Consider the following 12,059-nt stretch of genomic DNA (forward strand, 5'->3'; position numbering starts at 1 on the left):
TTCAGGGCTTTTGTTTATGTTATCTATTTAGTTTTCTATTTACTAAGATATTACACTGACTCCTAAGTAATTGAATAAAAACTTCATGCTCATAAATATGGAAGAATCTCAGTATAATAATTTGTTTTTACTTTAGTTTTGCTACAATATGGGTCAAATTACAATAGCTAAAAACATAATTGCTCAAATAATTGGTCAACAACACAGTTAGTCAATAAGCAAGTTTTCTGTTCCCCAAGTGAGCTTTTAAGAATAGTTTATCTTAATAATACTTCTTTTATTAATTAAAATATTTACCTCAAGTTGGATTCACCTATTTACCCCTATATGATTCTGTGGGGCAGGGGCAGGTAAGTGGCTGCCCAAAACTATATATGTAGGTCATTAAGGTAGGTTCAGAAATATAATTCAACCTATATTATATTGCACAGTAATTTTGGAGTTAAATTAGTTTGGGTTCTAAGCTTGCCTTTATGTACCTTTGAATAAACTCTTTGAGCTTCATCTTCTTCATCTGCAAAATACCAAGAATTTTTCCTTAGTCGTTTGATTGATTATCATTTTCTCTTTTATTTAACAGCTGGAAGCATTTACTAATTTTTTTGTGAAAGATGGTTGTAAGACACTGAAATTTTTGTACCAAGAAGGAGATGTACCTGGTATTGGTAAGAATTTTATGAGGGCAATGTGCCAGTAATTAGATCATGCACGTTAGAGTGCAGCATATTTTTTCTCTTATACATAGATAATCCTTTATTTATAAAGAAAATGTTACCAGAAGTTTATGTATAAGAAATATAGTGTCTTAAGAACAATACATTCTCAGCCCAAATACATATTTCAGGCCTTGCTATAATGTCTTCAGGAGAAAACATCCTTGTAGAAATCGTTGGCCTCTGCTGGGAATACACATTTTCATTAGAATTTAATTGCATTTTCCCCGAAACAGGTGAAGCCATTTTGTCCAGATGATTAGGAGTGGTGGTGAAACCACTCCAGAGCCCCGCAGCTGCCCCCTGCGGTCCTGTCTCAGCACCCTGTGCCTGCTGCAGCTGTCACTTGGAATAGCTGGTTTTCCCTACTGTGCATATTATGCCTGAACTAATTAACATGGTACCAGCTTGTTAAAACTTTGTTTTAATAACTAGATATGTGGGTTACCCTTTTTGTCTGAGACTACTCATCATCAGAGTCCTGTGGATTTACCTTCAACACATCCGTCCTGTTGCTTCTTTCTCACTTGGTTCCTCTGCTGCCTTAGGCTAGGCCTTCCCTGGTGTTCCAGATTGAAAACCAGTATCTCTGTAATCAGATTCTGCCTCTGAAATTCGTACTGCTTATTCCTGCTAAGTATATCTTTTATTGTTCTGCTATTTATTGGATTGGGTCCACATCTCATTTATTCAAGGCCCGCTGTCATCTGGACACACAGTACTTGTCTAGTCTGATCTCCTACTCTTCCAGATGTGAATTTGCTGCTCCCTTTAATCCCCTCTTCACTGTTTTCTGCATACTAGAGTTATTTCTTTTCCTTTTCTCTGCTCACCTGGCTTTTTCAGATTGCCATTCTTCTCTCCACTCAGCATACCCTACCCGGCTCCTTCAGAACACATCCAGCAGAGCCCTTCCCAGGGTGTTCCAACCCACAGCCATCACTATTCTCCAGACCTCTGTCTCATTTACAGTATCCATGTAAATATAGTACTTGATTGTGTCCTTCTGCCTTCCTCTAATTGTTTAATATATAAGTCTTGTTTCTTCGACAAAATATGTAAACCCGCAATTAGTGACTAGGTCGGCTTTGTGGATTTTCTGTCTCTAACGGTTCTTATTGTAGGAGGATTATTGTGTGGTCTATATTTTTATAACTTGTTAAAAATTAAAACAATAGCTGAAAATTATAGAAAGATAAAATATCTATAATTAGAAGCAAAATACAGTCCCACTCAGTTGGAGAAAGCACTGTTAACTCCTTAATGAATATTTCTCTATAGCTGGTTTATATACATATTTTACAAAAATGGGATCCAATTCTACATATTATTCTATAGTGGCTATTTAATTTTGATAATATTGTCTTCTTTATGCCAGTAAATACATTTATCCAATTAAAATGTTAACATTTGCATTTTATTTCATTAGGCTGACATAACTGTAATTTTCCAAACTGATCTCTCAGTAGAATTTAGCTTGTTTACAACTTTTTGCTCCCTGAAACAATGCCTCAGTGAATATTACTGAGTACAAATCTGTGTGGATTAGGAATAAATTTTAGAAGAAATTCTCAGAAGGGAAATTGCCAGAGCAAAGGGTACACATATTTTTAATCATTATTTTTGCTACTTACAAAAGTACATTTATCAGTTTGGTAAATATTCATCGACATTTCTTTGTTGTTGTTGTTGTTGCTGTTGTTGTTGTTTTTGTTGAAGCAGAGTCTCACTCTGTCACCCAGGCTAGAGTGCAATGGTGCGATCTTGGCTTACTGCAGCCTCTGCCTCCCGGGTTCAAGTGATTTTCCTGCTACAGCCTCCTGAGTAGCTGGGATTATAGGCGCACACCACTGTGCCCAGCTAATGTTTTGTATTTTTAGTAGAGAGGGGGTTTCGCCATGCTGGCCAGGCTGGTCTTGAACTCCTGGCCTCAGGTGATCCACCTGCCTCGGCCTCCCAAAGTGCAGAGATTGTAGGCGTGAGCCACCACACCCAGCCTACGTTTCTTTCTTATACGCATGTGTTAACATGTAAATGCTTATTATCAGTTAAAAATGTGGTTATATAATACATTTTGTTCTTGACTTGGTGTTTGCATTTGACAGGGTAGCCTAGACATTGTTCTATGTCATTACATAAAGATTTACCTCATTCAAAAAATTCGTTATAGTATAACATTCCATCCTACAGCTGCATTGTGATTTTTAGAAAACTTTCCCTATTGATGGTCATGTCTCTCCTCTTCATCAGGAAAACTTAAGCTTGTCTTATGTCTTATCAGCCAGAACTGTGTCACATGGCTATCCTGGGGGCCAGGGAGGCTGAGAGAGCGGTTTTCTTTCTAGGGATGTACACAATGGGACAAAGTCAGGTTCTCTTAGCAAAGAAAAAGGGGAGGGTAGTAAATCCCTGTGGAGCCTCGATGAATGGGCATTTGGGCTCTTATATTGCTACATACCATGTATCAGGGTTCTTTGGCTGCAAGCAACAGAAATAGGTCTGGCTTATATGAGCAGAAAACAGTGTTTTGGGAGGCAGGAGGTGGATAACAAAATTTAGAACTAGTTGAACAATCAGGTCTCGGGAAGGACAAGAAGAGAGCATTTCCACAGATTTCAGGGCAGTTTCTTTAGGATTCATCAGTAGACTTCCACCTCTCAAATCCCTTTTTTTCTTTGTGTGTATTCATTCAAGGTTTATATTCTTGCAGAGTCTAATTAGTCTAGTTCTTACATGCCCACCTCTACAGAGCCCTGGCACTGGTGTCCTCCAGAATCACAGGGCAGGAGGAATCTCCCAACCCCTCAAAAAGAAAGACTGGGCAGACAAAATATTTCTGTGGCTTTGTGATGTGGATTTTCTATTTCTTTCTTTCCTTTTTTGTTTTTTTGAGATGGGGTCTCACTAGGTTGCCCAGACTGGAGTGCAGTGGCATGATCATGGCTTATTGCACTCTTGACCTCCCAGGCTCAAGTGATTCTCTCGCCTCAACCTCCCGAGTAGTTGGGACTACAGGTACATGCCATTACACCTGGCTAATGTTTTAAAATTATTTGTATTGACAAGGTCTTACTGTGTTGCCCAGGTTGGTCTCAAACTCCTACGTTCAAGCAATCCTCCTGCCTTGGCCTCCCAACGTGCTGGGATTATAGGTGTGAGACGCTGCACCTGGCCGATTTTCTATTTCTTTTATTACATTTTAAATTGGCTATTGCTGCAAATAGAAGGCTGTTGATATTTGCAAATTAATATTGTGACCAACTAACATAATTCTCATATTTTTAATAATTCTTCTAATTAAAAAAGATTGATAATTAAATGTTTAATTTTCATTGAAATTAGTTCAAGGAAGGATTTAATAGAAGGTGGATACAATGAGTGTATTTAGTACAGGAACTGGACCTTCTTGGGGGAGTCAGTGAAGGCTTCCTGAGATGGTGGCATTTCAGCTGAGATCTGAAAGATGAGTAGGAATTTGTAGGTAAAAGGTTGGCGATGGGATAGGAGAACAGCTTGTATAAGGCCCTGAGGCCACGCCAAAAGGAACAGAAGTACAGAGTTCAGGGAAAGGTACCCAGAGGAGGCTGCAATTTAAGATGCAATTATTAGCTGGGCACGGTGGCTCATGCCTGTAATCCCAGCACTGAGAGGCTGAGCTGGGCAGATCACTTAAAGTCAGGAATTTGAGACTAGCCTGGCCAACATGGTAAAACCCTGTCTCTACTAAAACTACAAAAATTAGCCAGGCATGATGGCGCGTGCCTATAATCCCAGCTGCTTGGGAAGCTGAGGCATGAGAATCACTTGAACCCGGGAGGCGGAGGTTGCAGTGAACTGAGATTGTGCCACAGCACTGCAGCCTGGGAGACAGAGCGAGACTCTATCTAAAAAAAAAAAAAAAAAAAAGATGCAATTATTGGCCAGGCACGGTGGCTCACACCTGTAATCCCAGCACTTTGGGAGGCCGAGGCGGGCAGATCACCTGAGGTCAGGAGTTTGAGACCAGCCTGGCCAACAGTGAAACCCCGTCTCTAAGAAAAAAATAAATAGAAAAATTAGCTGGATGTGGTGGCACACACATGTAGTCCCAGCTACTTGGGAGGCTGAGGCAGGAGAATGACTTGAAGGGAGGTGGAGGTTGTAGTGAGCTGAGATTGCACTACTGCACTCCAGCCTGGGCAACAGAGCAAGACTCTGTCTCAAAAAAAAAAAAAAAAAGATGCAATTATTGACATCTCCTAGTAGACACCCCCCCAGAAAAAATTATTCTATGACCGTATTGAAAACTTCTTACAATAAAGTAAAACAGGAAACAATAGTGTAAGAGCCACAGTAACTTATCTCATTTGATTAGTTATGTGATTGTATGCTAAGTTCTTGACTTTTGTTTTCAGAATGTGGTCGAACTATTCCTGGAGCAACTAAAGGGGCAAAAATGATGAAATTGTATATAGACAATGCAGCCCCGGATAAACTAAAAGGACTGTGCATATTTTTTGTTCGTTGCGGTAATGATGTTGCTATAAATGTTAAAACTATTCAAGAGGTATGTTTAAAAATTTCCCCAAATACATAAACATTGAATATATTTTCATAGTCACACTTATGCTTCACTTTGCTTTCCCTTTTTAAATATAGGACTGAATTGAGTTCCAAGAAAATAAATGTATTCATATATTAAAAAAACTGAGAAATTGACTATAATAGAGCTTAGTTATATTGATACTTAGATACTGCTTTTGATTTCATGAAAATTTCATTTCTTGATGGTGTGCAAATAACACATTTAATTTTGTTGATGCAAAGTATTAGTTACTTTATTTAACTTCCTCTTCACTCAATATTTTAACTCTTTTATAGTTTTAAAAGAAGAAGGGAGAGTTGTCCTAGAGCGTGGACATTGCTAAGCTAGTTCTGGGAAGGCAGGATGATAGAATGGGAAAAGCAAGAATTTTAGCCAGAGAGACCGAAATTTGCCTCTTAGCTTCACTACTGACTAATCACTTAAATGTGTCCTCTGGAAAGTTGCTCATCCTTTCTGAGATTTAGGTCTCTACATTCTTAAATTGGGAATAATAATACACACCTGGCAGGATTGTAGTGACACTAAATGATAATATAAATAAATTCTTATTATATTGCCTGACATACAGTAGGCTCTCAACAAATATTAGTTCTCTTTGTTATTCTTAGAGAGTCTTAATACCTTTTACAATGGGAAAGGGAACTGAAGTCTAATCTTGTTCCTTTTCTGTTATGATAAAAGATTGCTTGAAGAGAGCTTGTTTAGCTTGGTTTAAGATTTTAGGTTGGCAGTTATTTTTACCTGACCCCTTGTTAATATTTCATGGTATTTCTTGTGGATGATGAGAGCACTCCTGTAACTGTAATTCATAGGTAATCTGTCTTTTTTTCTTTCTGCTTGCTTTTGCTCTTTGTCTTCAAAGTCCTGTAGTTTCACCACAATGCCTCTATGTGTGGATGTTTCTTCAATCTGCCTTCCATTTCATTAATTCTTTCTTCAGCTTATCCATGATTTCATCCGTTCATTTTTATAATTTAGCTTTTGTTTTAGCTCAGTTATATGTGCATATAGAGAAAAAGTCCTTTTATGAAATAGTATAAGTCTTTCATAACTGAAAAACTGACTTTTATGCTATTCTCCAGAAGCAACTATTAAACTCTTTTAATGGATTCTTTTATTTACCTGTATATCTCTAAATAATATGCTCTGATTGCTCCTTTTGTCAATTTAGACATTATCTGTGGCCAGTCGCAGTGGCTTACCCTGTACTCCCGGCACTTTGGGAGGCTGAGGCAGGCAGATTGCCTGAGCTCAGGAGTTCGAGACCACCGTGGGCAACAGAGTGAAACCCTGTCTCTACTAAAATACAAAAAATCAGCTGGGTGTGGTTGTGCACTCCTGGGGTCCCAGCTACTTGGGAGGCTGAGAGATGAGAATTGCTTGAGCCCCTGAGGCAGAGGTTGCAGTGAGCTGAGATCACACCACTGCACTTCAGCTTGGGCTACAGAGTGAGAGAAAAAAAAAAAGGACATTTTCTGTGGACTTTTCTCTCTGGAAGGTGATAATTTAGCTCTTTTTCTGCCTTCTGACCCTTGTTTCTCCATCCCTCTATTCTTCCAACATAGTTATATTCCAGTTAACTTAGCTAAATATTTGTTTACATCATTATAACTAAGTAAATGTAATCACAGATGAGCCATGTAGTGTAACAGTGGTTCTTAAAGTCAAACCCATTTTCATCAGAATACTAAGATGCTAGTTGCCCTTTTCACCAATGTTGACATTTGACTGATGGTGTAGAAGCAATGGTGGGAAAAACTACTGATACATTAACACAAATCAAGACGACACTAAACTGTATGAGTAGTAATTTTATACTTTATTGCCACACACTCACAGTTAAAAAACCAGCAATTATTTTTTTTGTGGCCCTAGACAAGTTTTTTAATCTTAATTTTTTGGCTTAGGATTTCTAAGTCACTTAAGATGTATTAATTGAAATGTCACGCATGGGTGGTGGGCTTTTGATTTCTGGGCTTTTGGTTTCTTATGGCTAGGAATTTATTCCACCAAACTTCTAGGCAAGGGCTTTTCACCAGAAAAAAAAAAAAAATTCATGGACAGGGCAACTTTCAACTGAGGATTTTCTTTGCACAGGTTTGGTTCCATGTCCCTCACCTTGAATAGGCTCCAGGCTATTGTTCCTTTCCTATGCAGAAATTAAAGCCTCAAATAAAACATCACTTTGATGAGCAAATATGGGAATAATTAAATTGGGGGCAGAATATAAGTTTGTTGACTTTAGAACTCTAAGGTTCATAACCACTTAAGATTCTCTAATAGTTTATCAAATGTATTAGTTGTCCGTGTTTATTACAATATAAAACAGGTTATGATTTTTCAGTTCTTAAGTGGGATTGGCATGTTAAGTAACATTTAAACTCCACCCTTTCAGGAAGCGCTATTTACTGTTCTGGATGCGTCGAAAGGACTCTTAAATGGAATTAGGGATATGTTGGCAAATACATTTCTACCAGCTGTTCTTGCAACAAACAACTGGGGTGCTTTAAACCAGTCCAAGCAGGGAGAATCTGAAAAACATATTTTCACTGAAACCATCAACAGATATCTTTCATTTTTAGGTGGTAAGTATAAAATTTAATGTTTAGCAAATTGCAAAAAAGAAGCAAATTAACTAAGATATTTCACAAACATTAGAGAAAAAGTTTCTATCTTAAAAGATGTTAATCAAAGTAATTATGCGACTTAGAGGTAAGAAATGAAATCATTAGAACTCATTTTTGAGGATCTTTGGTGGAGTAAGATATATTTTCTTTTTAATTTTACGTTATAACAGGAGGAATCTCTTTCTATAATATTAATGAAAATGTTCACCATATTAAAATATATACTTTATTATGAACTCTTCAAAATCTATACTTTTATTTTTTCATATTGTTACATGTAAAATTTTGTCAGTAAATTATGAAGTCATAATCTAATGATTAATCAGAATTATATTTCTGTAAAGTATTAGATCTTTAACATTTCAGTAATTAGAGCTTAAAAGTACACATTGACTTTTAACACATTGACATTAAATGCTTCTTAATATTAAATATTATTTAATATTTTTATTAATATATTTAAAATATTTAATATATAAATTAGTATTAAATGTCTTTTTTTTTCCTTTTTAGGTACTAGAATAAGTATTGAGGGAACAGTGAAGTTAAAGACAATAGACAATGTTAATTTTTCCAAACTGCACACCTTTGAAGAAGTAACTGCTGCAGCCAGCAACTCAGACACTGTTCATCAGCTAGAGGAGGTGCTGATGGTATGGTACAAACAGATCGAACAGGTGAATTGACTCAAACAATTGCATCTGGACTAGTCGTTTGTATGTGCATCCTAGCCATTGTATTTTGTCTCTAACAGTAAAGCGAAGAGGCATCTCCTTTGACTTTCTTCCAGAATCTGGTTTGAAACTCAGCCAATTTTTGGCTTTAGAGCAAAATCATGCTTCTTTGTGGACCATTTAGAATCAATTTTAAGATATGTCTCACTTCAAGGAAGAAACCATAACAATATGGGTTGAGAATGAAAGAATGAAGAATCAGGAATAGCCAACATTTATCTCCAATAATGTTTAAATTGCTGCTACTCTCCATAAAAGAGAGAGGGAAAGGACACAGTGAAGAGCCAGAGTGCTAGACACTAAATAAGTACCTCTTGGTCAATCAGTGGAGTTGTCTGTGCTGTCAAAGAAGTTCAGACTAGGCTGTTTCACATCAGCATCACAGTGGCAAGCCCGCAGCTCTACGGTCAAATTTTTTGGCAGTAAGAAAAGTAATGATAGGAATACAACATATGTCAAAATTATGAGAGGCTCCAACTTACACTATAAACACTGTGAAAGAAAATCGGCTATTACATAATTGCCCTAAACAGAAAGAGGACTCTAGGAACCGCCCCCCAGATCTCTAGTTCATCAGCACAAGACAGCAGAACTAAACAAGAAAATCTTCAGTTATGTGAGGATCAAGGGGAAAAAATCTTGACCAGGCAGGAGGTACAGAAAAGCATTTCCAGTTTTACCTTTCTAGAACTATGTTAAGGAGGAGGGCTGCGCAGTTAGAGTGGCAAAAATTGGAGGACTCCCCTAGGGTTCAGAGTGCCGGCCACAGCATTTGCTTCCAGGTGTCCGACTAGGTTATTGAAATGGGTAATTGCCTACTGGATAACTCTTGCAGCCACTGTGCCCAGCCAAGACTTCCTATTTTTTTAAAAAAATCTTTGGTTACACTTGGAATTGTCAGATTTTTAATTGTTGCCAATATGTTGAGTGTAGAATGATATCTTGGTTTACTTGGTATTACCCTAAATACTATTGAGGTTGAGCATATTTAATGGCTATTTTGGTTTCCTCTGTGTTGAATTGCTTGTTTATATCATTTACCTGTATCATTTACCCATATCATTGCCTGTTCATATCATTTGCCCGTATCATCCCTTTATTTGTTTGGATGGCTTGGTGTTATCTTACTACATTTTTGGAGGTTAAATAATATTTTCCAGATATTAATCCTGTGTTGGTCCCCATTGTATCATGTTTCATTTGGTATAGTGCCTTTAGTCATGTGGAAATTTAAGTTTTTAATGTAGATAAACATATTAATTACAAATGTTAATCCAGCCTCAACCTAGCTATCCCCAGTGACTATAAACTCTGTGCTTTTTGTATTTTACTTATTAAACGCTTTCCTACTCCAGTGTTACAAAGACATTCTCTTAAATTCTTTATTTATTTTAAATAGTGAATATAACACAAAAATGAATATGATGAAAGGAACAAACTGTAAAATGAACACCTGTGTAACCTTTGCACAAATTAAGAAATAGAACATGGTTAGGCATGGTGGCTCATGCTTATAATCCCAGTACTTTGGAAGCCCAAGGCAAGAGGATCGCTTGAGCTCAGGAGTTCAGGACTAGTCTGGGCAACACAGTGAGACCCTGCCTCAAAATAAAGAAAGAAAGAAAAGAAAAAACATAGACCATTACCAGCGCCTTAAAATGCCCTTGCATTTCTCTTCCCAGTTTTAAACAGCTTTTCTTCCCCCTAGTGGTAACTATTATCTTGATAATTATGCTTTTCAATTCCATGTTTTTCTTTCTAGTTTTACCCTGTCTCCTACATTTTCTTTTAGAAATGTTACCATTTTATTTTTAACATTTAGGTGTTTAATCCATCTGGAATTGTGCGTGTGTGTATGATGTGAGGCAGAAATCTAATTTTGTGTTTTTCATGTACCTGTAGTTAGCCAATGTCTCGATTTAAGATTCTCTGTTAAATTGTTTAATAGTCCATTTTTTTCCTAACATATTTGTAATATAACCTCTGTCATATATAAAGTTGTTAGACCCTTTTGTTTATCTCGCTGGTCTATTTATTTATTTTTTTATACTATGGTATGCTGCTTTAATTCTGTAGCGTTTTACTAAACCAACATTTGGCACGCCAAGTCTTTTCTCTGTTTTTCCTCAAAATTACATTGACCATTTCAGACTAATTGTTTTTCAAAATTAATTTTAAGACTAATTTTTAAAGTATCATGAAAAACTCTATTGATATTTTGATTAGAATTTCATTGAATGTGTACATGAATTTAGAGAAAACTGCCATCTTTGTATAATTGAATTTTCCATCCATGAACATGATATACCTCCCCATTTAGGTAGGTCTTTTGTGTGTGTAAAATAAGTTTTAAAATTCTCTCCAAAAAGGTTTTGCATGTGTTTCATTAGATTAATTTCTAGTTATCTTATCACTGTTTTTCTTTGCTGTTGTAAATTGTATCTTTTTGGAAATTAAATTTTCAGACTGCAAGATAGCTTGTAAAGAAGTAATACTAATTTTTATGTATAGATCTAGCAACTTTACTGAATTGCTCACGTTTATTAATTGTAAAAAGTTTGTCTTTAGTCTTTTTGTTTTTTTTCCTTTTTTCTCCTTTTTTTTTTTTTTTTGTGGCAGAGTCTCATTCTGTCACCCAAGCTGGAGTGCAGTGGCATGATCATAGCTCGCTGCAGCCTCCAACTTCTGGGCTTAAGTGATCCTCCCGCTTCAGCCTCCTGAGTAGCTGGGACTACAGGCATGCACCACCACATCCGACTAATTTAAAAAATTTCTGTGGAGAAGGGGTCTTGCCTTGTTGCCCAGGCTGGTCTTGAACTCTTGGGCTTACGCAATCCTCCACCTCAGCCTTCCAAAGTGCTGAAATTACAGGTGGGATCTGCTGCTCCCAACCTTAGATATGCTAGTTTAAAAATGTAGCAAACTATATCATCTGTGATTATACCATTTTTGGTTTTTTATTTCCAATTCTTATGCCTTCTGTTTCTTTAGTTGTCTTGTTCTGGGATATCTATTACCAGGTGGAATAGAAGTGGGTGGTGATTGTGGCAAACTTGTCATGTCCTTGGTTTTAAAGTGATATTTTCTAAAATGTCACCTTTGACCAGGTATGGTTACTCATGCCTATATTCCCAACACTTTGGGCAACTGAGGCAGGAAGATCGCTTCAGCCCAGGAGTTTGAGACCAGCCTGGGCAATATAGTGACATGCTATCTCTACAAAAAATTAAAAATTAGCTGTCTGTGGTAGCACTTGCCCGTAGTCCTAGCTACTCAGTAGGAAGAGGCGGGAGGATTGCTTCAGCCCAGGAGGTTGAGGCTGCGGTGTGCTGCAATTGTGCCACTGCACTCTAGCGTAGGCAACAGAGTGAGACCCTGCCTCAAAACAAACATACAAACA

The 12,059-nt window shown here is 37.1% G+C and overlaps 1 protein-coding gene across 11 annotated transcripts in view; it reads left to right on the plus strand.

The window, feature by feature from the left end:
• DNAH8 (dynein axonemal heavy chain 8) overlaps positions 1–12,059 on the plus strand; it is a 309,672-nt gene that overhangs the window by 14,579 nt on the left and 283,034 nt on the right. For 9 of the 11 annotated variants that reach the window (XR_009211262.1, XM_058432164.1, XM_058432166.1 and 6 more), the window contains exons 4-7: positions 581–665; positions 5,108–5,259; positions 7,694–7,883; positions 8,439–8,602. Coding sequence is in view for 10 of the 11 variants with exons in the window: in XM_058432164.1 (XP_058288147.1) it covers positions 581–665; positions 5,108–5,259; positions 7,694–7,883; positions 8,439–8,602 (591 nt within the window). In the remaining variant the exon portion in view is untranslated. Of the gene's footprint in view, positions 1–580; positions 666–3,612; positions 3,729–5,107; positions 5,260–7,693; positions 7,884–8,438; positions 8,603–12,059 lie in introns of those variants that run through there. The other 2 variants (XM_058432169.1, XM_058432170.1) reach the window with 2 other exon arrangements.

The sequence above is a fragment of the Hylobates moloch genome, unplaced genomic scaffold (assembly GCF_009828535.3).
Source record: "Hylobates moloch isolate HMO894 unplaced genomic scaffold, HMol_V3 SCAFFOLD_20, whole genome shotgun sequence".
Classification (NCBI taxonomy): domain Eukaryota; kingdom Metazoa; phylum Chordata; class Mammalia; order Primates; family Hylobatidae; genus Hylobates; species Hylobates moloch.